At 38.1% G+C, this 14,338-nt stretch overlaps 1 protein-coding gene across 1 annotated transcript in view; it reads left to right on the top strand.

The window, feature by feature from the left end:
* Nucleotides 1–14,338, top strand: part of LOC131991671 (MAM domain-containing glycosylphosphatidylinositol anchor protein 2-like) — a 220,790-nt gene that overhangs the window by 106,798 nt on the left and 99,654 nt on the right. The window contains exons 5-6 of the mRNA XM_059357161.1: nucleotides 6,454–6,586; nucleotides 6,771–7,040. Of these exons, the coding sequence (XP_059213144.1) occupies nucleotides 6,454–6,586; nucleotides 6,771–7,040 (403 nt within the window). The remainder of the gene's footprint in view (nucleotides 1–6,453; nucleotides 6,587–6,770; nucleotides 7,041–14,338) is intronic.

Genomic DNA, 14,338 nt, shown 5'->3' on the forward strand with positions numbered 1-14,338 from the left:
TATTGCATTATAAACATACTTAAAATGCGTTCTAATCTGAATAAAATGCTGTAAATGTCAGAAATAAGCTTCATAATAGTTATTACAACTCATTAAAAAAGCATTTTTAAGTGTCTTTATAATTGTTGTTCACTCACAGCTTCTTTTTTTTGCAAGGATCATGTTGTATTAGAATTCTTATCTTTGTGATACATGATCATCTTTAATGCATTATAATCACTGTTATAATGCATTATAATGTGACTAATCCTAACCCTATAACACATATGTTTACAATGCATTATTACCTGTAGATGTGTACTAGAACCATAGACTGTATAAAATAGAACGCATAAGAAGTGGTGGGAAGAAGTATTCAGATCCCTTACTGGAGTAAAAGTACAAATAGTACAATGTGAAAGTCCTGCATTCAAACTTCAGTAAAAGTACAAAAGTACCAGCATCAAACTGTACTTAAAGTATCAAAAATCAATATGCTAGTCATGCAGATTCACACTCAGACTATTATAGTATACGTATGTTCCATATATTTTATTGTATTATTTTTGATGCATTTATGTAAGCCGCATTTGTCCAGGTAGGGCTAATTATAACTACTTGTACACTGTTATGAATTTGTAAACATTTGTAATCACTTTAAATTGCTCATGTTTTTTCATGTAAAATCTCAACCTGATAAGTAACTAAAACTGGCATCTACTTTGCCTATTAAATTTAGTGAATTAGAAGTATAAACGTATTATGTGGAAATACTCAAGTAAAGTACATACAAGTAGGTCATTTAGTTACATATGTTATACATTATAATTGTTATAAAGCATTCTGAATATTCATGAGTGCTTATAACTGATACTATATAGTCGCAAATAAATGTATTGTTTTAGTATACATTATAGTTATAATGCATTATAAGTATGTTTAGAATGCATTACACATACAACATGGGCTTCAAGGAAATTGTTGCTGTGTATCAAGACAGACAGAATGCAAAAAGACATGTATTTTATTCACTAAATGCTACACAGGTAAAGGCTTAAAGTCAAATCTAAAACTTCCTGAGCGCTTTATGCTGGCTGTCAAAAAACATGCACCTTTTGCCCTCCCCTGCACACTACAGAGTAAGGATAAGTAGGCTGATACAGAATAGAGGATGCAAACAACCATAATAAGCTTTTGAAGGCATAGCAAAAGATGTGTTCATCAAGAGCTAAATTTACTAAAGCTCTTTCAGGCCGCTTTCATATTAAGAAATGCTCTCGTGGCCAGTTGCACCCTTCTGTGTGTAACTGAAAGAAGGGGAAAAATTCATCAAATCTAGCATTTTAGATTGAAGTAGCAGAGCAGAGTTACAATTTATTATCATTACCATGAGAGTGTTTGTACTACAGTGTTTGTTTGTAACAATGATTGCTCATTTAGATGTGTAAAAACTATTGTTGCTTGTTAATGTTTCCGAGCAAGCAAAGCTTTTTTTTTGCATGTGAGTGTGTTTACAGCACGCTCATTAATTGTGAGGTGCCATTTAAAAAAACAACTCGCATAGACCTCAGCTAAGGCAGGCTGTTCTGATGAACATAAGTAATTCACTGGAATATGCATTTAAAATGTTGTCCAGCAACTAAAAAACCTAAAATTAAAGGCATGTAGGTCCTCCATACGGTGGGCAGGACATTAGATAGATAGATAGATATACTTTATTTATCCCAAGCTGGGAAATTACAGTGTAGCAGCAGCATTACACACAGAGACAATAACAACACAATTAAATAATTAAATAAAAAGAACAACCTAGGCATACTTCAAGCAATAAAATATAAAAATACAATAAAATACAATAAAATGTAATGTAAAAATACAAATAAAGTGTCTAAAAAAAGTGTTCAAACTCCTGACTTTCAACCAGGAGACAGCTGTACATGTCCCATTGTTAGTTACGTACATAACCAGTTCTTAATACCTTAACCCTGTGCTTTTTCCCCCTAACATTAACCAAGTAATTTGTTTCCCATTGTTAACAAGTATGTTGACATGCACACTGATAAACTGAGTATTCATGTGCTCAAATCCGATAAACACAGCTAGCTTTTTGTCCAATATCACGTTTTCATCACATGTAAAACAATTTTCAGGTTTCTTTCGTTCTTTACATCTGTGCATGTGTAATTTAGTTGTGGGGACACACTCATTCCATCGGGGTCCGGGCTCATGAAATCCTTCATCAGATCAAACATCACGACATTCTGATTCTCTGATTCCGATTCTCTCTCCATTCGCAATCTGAGAATTCCCTGAGCATCACTCTCTCCCACCAGTCCCCTCTCCTAACATGCATCCAGCCATCATTAGTTGGAGGTAGGGAAGGAGGAAGGCCCATGCTGCAGAGATCAATGGCAGGTGTTTGCTGTTTGAATGCTTCTCGTCGTTTTCTTCTCATTAGAACAATGCGAAGAAGGAGAGCATTCTGCATGGTTTGCAAAACTGACAACTCCCACATAACGTCAGCCCTGACTGGCGGAGACACCATGATGCTTTTGAAAAAGCGTGTTCTACATCATGTACTTGGAAAGAAATCCAACTAATTTGACTGAATCGTGTAAACCCAGGTTTTCAACTTAACTCATTACTAAAATGCATGTAAACGTATCAAATCAGATAATTACCATTATCTGATTATTCCCAGTTATCGGATTAATGTGTGCATGTAAACGTAGTCGGTGTTTTAAAAACAGCAACCAGTCATATTTTGTGGGATATCATATGAATACGCTGTAGACCTTGGAAGGAATCATCCAAACCCTGTCTGGCAATGTTAATGGAAGTGGAAAAATAATGAGTGTATCAGCCTCATTATTCAGGTCCACTCAAAAATTCAATGTGTTCTTCCTTGGCCAAGGGTTCACCCTTCCACCAAGTTTACTGAAATTCTGGCCAGTAGTTTTTTCGTAATCCTACTATAATACTATTATTTTTTACTAAAACTAACTGAAAACAGTAAATTCATATTTTGAGCATATACTAAGGGCCTTAAACAGACACACAAATGCAACAACACAACACAAAAAAAAATCATAAATGTAATCAACCCCACATCTAGATACAAAGGTGACATATTTCAAAGTAAAATACTGTAATAAAAATATTGCCGTCTCATTTGACATTACGTATGGGGAATAGGAGTTTGTGGCATTGGGACTTTTTCCTTTCTGGTTTCATAACCCTACCCCAAACCATAACACCACCCGCTGTTGTAAAAGCTATGGGACAGTAAAAGCTGTACTAATTAACCCTATGAATAGCTATCGCAGCTTCACTAACCCACTTTCACAAAGTTACATGCATACTGAGTAATTACAGACAGAGAGATTGAGTTCTCTCCTCCATCAGTTCTTTCAATTGTGGATTTTCTTTACAATTTGAAAATGGAGAAACTTTTCCTCTAAAAGGGATCTTATGCTGTCAACAAAGAACTGATTGAGATTGCTCTGTCACAAGAAAGGGAATTGTAGTTTTTGAATTGATCGAGTTGACTGTGATTTGTATGTTGAACCGAGCAGCGGGGAATGGAAATCTATGAGAAAGAGAAAAAGACGTGCGGGAGAGGAAAAAGAGGCTTAAGAAACAGAGAGAGAAAGGAAGTGAAATTGATGTTTGGCCAAATGGAGAAAGATGGCTGGGGACTAATGGAGTGGCTGAAGGAGGCTGAAGAAGCTGTGCAACTGGGCCTCATCACACACTTTCCCCTTCTCCATCCTGCTCTCCATACCTCTTTGCTCCGTCATCCTGCCCTCTATTAAAGCTTTAATTGGGTCTGAATTTGAGCACAACCCAAACCCAGAGATTAGCTTTATGACAGTCCAACCCCAAATAAATCCTGACTAAACTCCAAGTAATTTCCTCATATAAATGGCTAATAACATTATTTTTCACCAATATGTCTGAACTTGCCTGAAACATACTCAGACAATCGAGTTACAAATTCATAACTGACCGAAATCGAGCCTACGGGGGCGAGGTTGACTCCATTAGAATGCAGCCATGCCTCCATTTTGTCCAGGCAGATTTGTGAATTAAGTTGGCCTCTATACCTTCCTCCCTCTATTATTTTTCATTCCAGCTTCATTCCCTCGCACCTTTTTCAGGCTTCCAAGTGTTTTTTTATATTCCCACTGATACTGTAGAAAGGCAGAGGTGGCATTTCAAACTCTGCTCATAATTAAGTGAGGCCCAGAGCTGTGCTTTTATTGTAGAAACTCTGTCCTTTCTGCTGTCTGTTACTTTCTCCTCCACCTCTCTCTCCATAATTTCTCCCACAGAATAGCACAATTATCGAAGGTACAATGGAGCCATTTGTCACCGCTCGTCAGATTCCCCCCTCTTTATAGTAGTCAATATGTTTTGATGTTTATGATGGAGGTTGATGTTTTCTTGCTGTGTGATCTTCTGTTTGAGCATGTTGCTTAGCTCATGAGGAGGTAACCATTTAAACACCAGTTAGCAACATATTGCTCATCACCCAGCTGAGACACACACGCCCTTTTTTTATAGCTCTTTGGTTCAGCTTCCTCACTCATTTCCTTGGCCCCCATGCAGTCGTGTTGGTAGTTTCCCTGCTGCTAGCATGAAAAATGTCCTCATTTGCATCATTATTACCCTGCATTTTAAGTTCATCAAGCTGGTTTTGATTCTATGGGCCTCATTCACTTATATCTTCTTACGTTTTTTCTCAGATTTATCTACGGCAGATTCATGAAGGGGTCTAAAACTGCAGAATTGTTCTTATGTGTTCTTATAAAGATGAATCTGTTGTCTCGCAAGTTTATAGCACATGCCAATTGCTCTTAATTATCATTTGTAAATGTCTAGCCAATCTCCATAAAAAGGCATGAGACTACAGGGTTTAAAAAGAAAGTTAGAGAATTATGTCAAGAATGCTCAACCAAAGTCTCAGCAGGGTGGAGCCCAAGAACTACATTTTGTTGAATAGTACACGGTCGCCCATAAAGTTGGAATAAAATATTTTTTACCTCTTTCCATGAAATGATTGTGATAATGTGATTTATTCTTGACAGATAAAATGTATATCTTCTCGTCAAAACTGTATTAATCAATCTTTTCCAAACATATCACAATGAAAATGAAACTACAAATAACAGGACTGTGTCTGAAAACAAAATTATTCCAACTTTTTGGATAACCATGTATTTTGTCCCTGAAATAATTGTAATATATTAATATTGCCATTTTAAGACAAATTGACGTATATGTGCATGTGTGTAGGAGCTAAAATTAATAATATAAGATAATACAAAAATATGATTTGATCATATCCTATATCATACAACTGTATGACTGAAGAAAACAGCTAATATTTTTTGCTCTCAAATGTGCATATTAACAAAAAAACAACAGCAAGAAAACATGTTTGTGATAACTGCGTAAGTGATGAAAAATATCACGATGATGAATGAGGCCCTGTTCCTTTACTCCCTAAAATATGTAGTATATGGACATTTCCACCTGACAGTGACAGTGCTCTCCTCTATAATATCTTTGCCCTTTACCGACAGCCATAAGTCCGGTTCCCGAAGCTCTTGTGTACTTTAGCGTTCAATCTTTCCATCGATACGGCCATCAATCCCCCCCAGTCCAATTCGGTTTAATGTGTTTGTCCTTTCCATTCCTTTCTCTGCCCCTTGCATTTTCCAAATAGATTTTCCTTCCGCTCTGCCCCCCCTGCTGTGAGTAAAGCTTGCACTCTGAGTACCACAGACCTCATCTCTTGATATCTCCTCTGAAGCAGAGGAGGTGACAGAGAAAGAAAAGGAAGAATAGTGCGTGGTCCGTGGCTAATCCCATACAATTAAGTTACCCAAGAGCCTCATTGGATATGAAAGAAGTGAGTGATTGGCATGTTGTGCAGACTGCCGCAGAGTGTGGCTGACTCATGTTTTAATCTGTCGCCGCCCCCTCCACCCAGCACCCACACGTTGGAGTCAGCCAGATCAAAGGCTCACATCAGCAGCGTAGCCTTGTGGGCGGGGCTGCTGGTTGACAAGCCCAGCTGGAATCAAACACACATTATAAGGAAGATAGCCGTTCCTCTGGAGGGATTCCCTGCTGAGCCTATCCATATCTCTGTCACTGAATAGCAAAAATACTGCAGGGCTATTGACTGGAAAGTAATCCACACGTTGATATTAAGAAGGCTGACACATTAATTTCCCTGCCACCATTTTTTATAGTGGTTTTACAGTAATATTCTTGCTACCTTTTCTTTTCATTTTGGGCTTCATTAAAACCGTATACATATTCATCACTTTGACCTTTCTTTGGAGCTGTTTGGCCTTTGTCATCTCCGTCCCAGTACATTGCTTTTCTGCATTTCTTGTACTTGATTATGTTGAGATTTTTGCACACATTTGCATACCAGTGTTGGTTTGGTCTGAGCTGCAGGGGGAAACGAAGATTTTGAAGCTGAAGAACCTGCGTCCTCAGGACTACGCCAACTACAGCTGCATCGCCTCTGTCAGAAATGTGTGTGGGATCCCTGACCGCAGTGTTATCTTCAGACTCACAAATAAGACAGGTACTTAAGACTATTGATGTGTTCGCATTGTCATTTTATAAGCACAGTATACCCAAAATGACCCAAAAAGGTGTCTTTAAATGTCAGCTTGACATGGGAAGTGACATATTCTGTAAGTGTTATCTGACAAAGTTGTCCATCTTTTGCCAGTCTTTCTAAGACTCCACTCACTCTTCCTCCACAGCCTCGCCATCCATCAAGCTGCTGGTGGAGGATCCCATCGTGGTGAACCCTGGCCAGACGGTCTCCCTGGTGTGCATCACCACAGGCGGAGAGCCGCCCCCGATCCTCACCTGGGTCAGCAGCAATGACAGCCTGCCACAAAGGAGCGTGGTGAAGGGGGGCACGCTTACTCTCCCAGCCATCACCTCAGATGAGGCGGGGGTCTACAGCTGCGTGGCCAGCAACAACGTGGGAAACCCCGCCAAGAAGTCCACCACCATCGTGGTGCGAGGTGAGAAGACATGTGACACAGATATATGGAGCACCCAATAAATAAATAAATAAAATGGACATAAAATAATCACATTGATCAAAGATTAAGTGAGAAAAAAATAGCAAACTTTATTCTTAAGTGTCATTTCATCATTTTAGCTTTCTTAATTATTACTAGGAGTGTCAGACTTCATTTTTATTTCATGATAGAACTGTTTATTTTACTTTGTATTGTCACTTCATGACAGTGGAGATGTCACCAGTTTCTGCACCATCACCTTTAGCAACTGTCAACAGCTACCTCCTGCTGGCTGCAACAAGACTGAAGTCTGACACCCTCTCACATCTAAAGAAATATTTGTTTTAGTGTCACACTTTAAGATTTTGCAAAGACTGGAGATCCTGCAGGGTCAGTACTTGCAAGACAACAACTAAATTCCCTTTGAGATTATTTCCCATCCTGCTCCTGGTGGAAGATATTATGCCAAACTCCTTTTAAAAAATTACATTTTAACAATTCCTTACTTACACTTAGCACAAAACACAACTCTAGAAACACATTTTTGTCAATTTGGCATGATGATAATCCACAAAGACAAAGCATATTACTTTACATTTTGGAATATGTCGCCTCAACTCCCTACCAGCCTCTGTTTGTAAGCTTCACTACTTTGAAAGTGGGAATGAGAGGCAAACATTTTCAAAATTTGAGATTTCTTCCTAAAAAAAAAGTGCTGGTTGGTTTATCAGATACGTGCTGAATTAAACACAGACTCATAACACTGTCTGGTTCTCTCTTCAACTCAACTCAAGTCACAAGTCACGCTCCCTCTGTCTGCGTTTTAATCAGAGCTTCTTTCTTCTTTGTTGACTACAAATAACATCGCTCTGCACAGCTCTCATACGGATCTCATACGGCCTTTCAGACCTACGACATTGTGGAACCGAACAGCCACCTGTTGGTTTAACCTCATGCTACATTCAAGTCAAGTCAAAGTTTATTTATAGAGCACATTTAAAAACAACCTCAGTTGACCAAAGTGCTGTACAGTCACCAAAATAGAATAAATCATACACAAATGGGTATAAATAAAAACAATGAAAACAATAAAATACTAAAAAACAGTAAAAACTATAAAATAAAATAGTAATAAAAACTCAATCCAAAACAGTGTTAGAGATAAAAAGACAAATAAAAGGGTAAAAAAGTACATTGTTAGCTCTGTCCCTTTACTTGCTATTTATTACTAGGACCATTAGCTGCTAGCTACCAGCTCAGCCACGGTCATGTTTTTGGGGGGATGCATGCAGGCAATTGATATGCTGTGAATTTTTAACGTACTGCCGCTTTAAATGAGCCAGTATTATCATTACAACCATATTGCAATGCACTTGATGAAAGTGTGTTTATGTGGATTGATAAAGAATGTTTTTATAGTATTGCTGTATGTCCTCCAGATACAATACTGTAAGCAATCTGACCATATAATCAAACAGCATCAGATCATGCTGTTGTTATTGCACAGCTCAGGATACTTAGACAGCCAAGGACAATGCTGGAGGCAAAAGACTGTGAAATCATTCATCAAAATACACTTATTCAAAGAGCAATTAACACAAATTTAGCATGAGCAGCAGGGTGAGGGCCATTACTGCCCGTTTGGTCATTATCAGAAAAATAATTTGTCTCCAAGCTGCTCCTTACCTGAGTGGTGCAGGAGGCAGGGGAGCATCAGATATTGCTGTAGCTTATTACAGAGAAACAATTTCTTCATGGTTGTATTAATGACAGTTTCCTATCAGTGTGGATACACATAAGTTTAAGTGTACTTTTGCTTATCAACAGACACATGCAGTGTACAGTAAAATGCTATAAAACCACTTTGAAGGTTAATACTCGAGACAGGCAATTTACGATCTGTAAAGTAAAGCTGTTTTGATATAAGACCTGCATGGATGCCACATTGTGCATAAGGAAATCGACTTTCATACTCTTAAATTGACTGCTATTACTAATCTCAAGGATTAAGGAGTGGTGTGTGACTCGGCTTTCATCTGCGACATAACAGAGGATCCCAACGCCGTGGATGTAAAACTGCAGAAACCTCTTTCAGGTGAAGAAAAGGATGCATTAATTAGTGGAAGCCTTACAAACGACACAGAATTCACAGGATGATCCGAATGTGAATCTTAACTTTTAGAAGTACATCACACACACACAAATTGAATCACATTTGAATCAGAGTTGAGCAGATTGGCTCAGAAAGTTCTTCACAGAGTTTTCTGCTTTCATCAAAGAGATTATGCCACAGCTCCATCATCAGGTCGCCTCTGTGCTCAGCCTGTTTGGAAGCATTTATTTATGCAGCCATATACTCCCTGGGATGAAAATCAAATCATGAACAAATCATCTCTGATGGGCCCCCCTGACAGATAAACCCCTTCTCTGCATTGTGAAAGTGCCCATATATTTGAGGACTTAAGAACTGAGAGGTTTACATCAAAGAGAAAGTGTCAGGTGTCCCATGGCAGCAAATAAGTCAGAGCACGCTCGCAGCCAGCAATCGCTGCAATAAATATCACGCTCTCATTGATGTGTCATACGTCTGGAGCTGACATTGGTTGTCATATGGGATCTTGATGAAGTATCATCTTAAAAAAAAAAAAACCTCCCTCCTTAAATATATATGATGTTTGAATACACACTTATTGATGTGTCACATTTAAGGCTGCCGAGCATTGTTTACACTATAAGTTAAACATGACTTTTATGTATTATTATGCAAACAAAGCCATTGATTCGTCAGGCAGTGCATCAAAATAAACAAGGATTCGATTCAGTTTCAGGTCGATACCACGTGGCTCCATCAGTCAAGATACCAAAGCTAATGCTGCATATTGGTTCCTTTACATATATATATATATATATATATATATATATATATATATATATATATACATTGCAAGTTTCTAGTCTGCTCATTCTACTCACAGCTTTACAGCCTGTGACTTTCACCACAAATAGATATTGCCTTATAAGGAAAGTGCAAATGTGAGGAAAGCAGATTCTAGCAGACTGTCTGTCTCAAGCTTAAATGTCAGGCATATTCCCATCATACTTGATGTGAGACTTGATGTGAGAAAGTGACGCATGTAGGCTCTTGAGCTTGCCTATAAACTGCATCTACAATGTATTAGGAGCGCTCTGTCCTTTAACTCCTTTAACATTTAACTCCCTCAGCAGCCCTTAAGTTAATTGTAGTATTTAAATGGAGGCAGTGAGGTGTCTGCTTTTTCATTTTTGCCTTTTGTTAACTTAGCTCCTCCCTCTTGTCCAAATATGATCATATGGCTTCAATGCTTTACTCGAGGCCTTTACCATAGACATAACAATTGACATGTCCACTTCTTATATAGCCGTGGAAAAAATGATTGGACCACCCTTGTTTTCTTCCATTTGTTGTTCATTTTAATGCATGGTACAACTAAAAGTACATTTGTTTGGACAAATATAATGATAATAACAAAAGAGCTGATATCTAGCCATTTTCCATGGTTTTCTTGATAATGATTTTGGTTATTATCAAGAAAACCATGGAAAATGGTTATTTATCAGCACCTAAATTAAACTCTTGTGAGCTATTTTTGTTGTTGACATTACATTTGTCCAAACAAATGTACTTTTAGTTGTACCAGACATTAAAACAAACAGGAAATGGAAGAAAAAGGGTGGTCTAATTATTTTTCCATGACTGTAGAGTCTATGTTAAAATCCCCATTACTAAAAAAATTTGTGTTTCTTATGTTTATGTCCCCTAAAGTGGCTGACCTGGACTATAGTTACTTATATTTGTGCAAACTTCATAACTAGAAAGATGTCTGTGCACTTTCATACAATCTGAGATTCAATTGTACACCGGGCAAGCTAGGTTTGGTACAATACTGCCCCTGAAAGCTAGTCAAAAGCCGTAAAAGAAAACATCCAACGCCGAGAGAACGTGTCAGTGCAAAGAGCAAACACACACATAACATCCCAGCAGATATTATTGAAGTTTCACAGCCACTAACGATGTGTCAGGCACTTACAGTTCCAAACTAGTTACGAAACAGCAATAAAGATGCTAAGCACACTCACCATTCTCATATGTCTGCTAGTCAGAACAGACTCCTCGTCTGAGTGTGGAGGCTTACTGATGTTTGCTTTAACAGAGAAAATAGAGCAGACGCCGCCACAGTCTGCAGACCACGAGCTGCAGAGCTTTATCGCTGGCTCATTTCACCGGTCAAGCGAGCACATGAGCCAGAGAGTTTCTCAGTTAGGGAGGAAGAGTCCATGTGCTCCCAGCCCCTTCTCGGCAGTTTTTCTTTACATTCTGTGTGAGAAAACCATGTTAAATAAAATATGAATCAATTAAAACAGGGTATTTTAACATATTTCAAAATGTGTCCTTCAGGCAAAAGACAAACATTGATGAACTTCCATTGTGGAGACATTAACATTGATCAGCACCTTGTATATTCCGCTAAAGCCTAAAAGCCATCATAGATTTCTGTGCGACTCAATAATTTACAGTAGATGTTTAAACAAAAGGCAATCCGACAGGAGAGGAAGCTAAATAGATTAACAACTGACAAGAAATTCTGTCCTGAGTAAATCAGATCGGAGCGAAAGCAAACCAACCCAAAGAAATGTGGGGATGCTTCAATGACATCATTAATCAATATGTGACAAAGCAAATGAAAGATCAATAGGAGCAGAAAATAAATTGGGAACATTCTCATGAGATTGATGAACAGTCACTGCTGTCAGTGCGGCTGTGTGATCAATAGTTTTAAAACTTGAGTGACTTAAGAACACAGTGAGGCGGTGCTGTATAAATGATGTCTAATCAACACAAAAACTCCCGAGTCCTGAGTCTGACAAACACACGTAATGACATGTCAAGTAGGCTTGGCCATTGACAGATACTGATCATCAAAGTAAATTAGAAAGGAAGAGAAACTTAAATGACATCACCATTAGATGGGAAACACTCTGAAGTCCAACAAAACATCAGTGATGTCGGAATGAACTTGAACCAAGCGGTATAGGTGCTGTATAAGCTCCTACAGCAGTCTGTTTTTATTCTAATTCTGGGACAGACTGATGAACTATGAACAGTCAGGAACGTTATCACATATCTCCCCGTGGCATCGGGATTGCTCTCCTGAGTCTGATGAGCTGTCACCAACGCAAATGCAATTTTGGGATCACCATGCAGCAGATGAGGAGGGTGGGCGGTAGAACCGTATATTAGAAGACTACTTTGTTTGTAGAAATCTATCACGAATTTGATTTGTTTCTTAATAACTTACTGCATATTAACCAGTGCAGCAGCCATGGAAAGTAGAGCGATTCCATGGAGACACACAGTGCTATATGCATTTTGTGCAATATGTCAACATAAATAGTTTACATATTCATTTTATTTTGCTCAGCAAGTGGATTTATCTAAATTGAATCATATCTATTATGCACCATTTTTTTATTACAGTTTCTCTAGTTTGCTCATGCTTTTGCAAAATGTCTGTGACACTTTCTAAAGCAGATCCCTCCTCACTGAATGAAAACATCTTTTCTTATTAAGGATTGTTGGTGGGTGGGTTGCTGTGTACTGAATTCTCACCTTTAACAGTATAAGTTTTATGTTAGATGTTTGTATTTAGAATGAAAACGTGTTTTCTTGTCTGACTTCAACTTTTGTTCGTGTTCTGGTAATTTAGTCTAAACCCAATATAAAAAAGACAAAAAAGATTTAAGAGCATGACCAAACTATTTTCTTTTTTTTTACATTATATTTCCTGAATTGTCTGAAGTGTGCTTGTATTTATTTGTCGTGTATTAGACACGGCTGATGGTGGATTCTTGAGAGTTCCATATGGATATATCTCACTTTTTTATACATATACAAACTTTTCTTAAGGATCCAAAGTTTGTATTTATTTATAATTGTGACCACTTAGGGCTGTGGAGTATATCAAAATATAAAGATATATTCTGATAGAACACTAGATATTGCCTTAGATTTAGGAGCTTAATATGGCATATGTGTCGTCTTTTCCTGGTTTTACAGGCTGCATTTTAGGAAAGTGATGTCATTTTCTAAACTTACTAGACTGCTCTAGCTGTGCTATTACTTGGGTTTTACCCAGATCGTCATTCTTTCCACATTACTGATGATTATTTATCTATAATCTCATTATATAAATATTTTCTGAAACCTACAATAATGATTTGATTTTCTTCATGTCTCAATATGACCAATACACATACTGAGTGAGACATTTTACAGTTAAAGATTTAACTTGTCAGTCGCCTTGAGTTAACAGACTGTAACCCAAAGATATCTCTGACATTTGTGTTGTGACATTTCTTGATATATACGGTCTGACATATACCTCTGTATCTGTGATAAGCTCATATCAGCCGATACATCACCCCAGGTGATGAAAGTAGTGGACTTCAGAGTCAACACCACTGCACACAGTGGGTTGTACAGTCCACTTCCACTCCCCATTGACTGGTTCGAGATGGCCCTTAAAATGGCGAACCCACCAAGTGAAATGGAGGCGGAGTGGATGGGGTGAGGCTGTAGTGGCCCAGAATGGATTTGAACCTGCCTTCCTCTCTTTACCCACCTTCCTCTTGGCTTGCAAATCAATTATGCATGAATACAATCCAATTTTATTAAAATTAGACATGAAACACTTTGGAATAACTGCCATGACTGTAGTCATGGCACATGGACTGACTGTATCTGCCCCCTAGTGCCATTCCATCACCACTAAATTATTATCTCACCATGTAGCAATTAGGAAAAGCTACTGTGAATCTCACATGTTGCTTCTTCTCTAGTTGACTTTATATTGAAAATAATTCACACATAAAAAGTGTGTATTTTATTTTAATTGTGTTTGACAAAATATACAGTACAGTCACTCCACTGGCAACTTCTTACTGACGTGATACTTTGAAGTAAGGAGAAAAGGAAAATTGAAAGAGGATAAGCCAGGCTCGAGGCTAGAGCACAGGCAGACCTTTAGTTGCTCTTTGTGTGTGTGTGTGTGTGTGTGTGTGTGTGTGTGTTTGCGTGCGTGCGTGCGTGCGTGCGTGCGTGCGTGTGTGTGTGCGTGCAAGAAAGAAGGGCAACAGAAATGGAGAATTCTTTCTGTGTGCTTGCTTATAGATTTTCACATATATTTCTATGTCTGCTGATTTAATTTTCAGAATATCTCAACTAAAAAAAACAAATTGAGAATACAAAGATGCTGGTAATT

Source organism: Centropristis striata, chromosome 18 (genome assembly GCF_030273125.1).
Source record: "Centropristis striata isolate RG_2023a ecotype Rhode Island chromosome 18, C.striata_1.0, whole genome shotgun sequence".
Lineage (NCBI taxonomy): Eukaryota > Metazoa > Chordata > Actinopteri > Perciformes > Serranidae > Centropristis > Centropristis striata.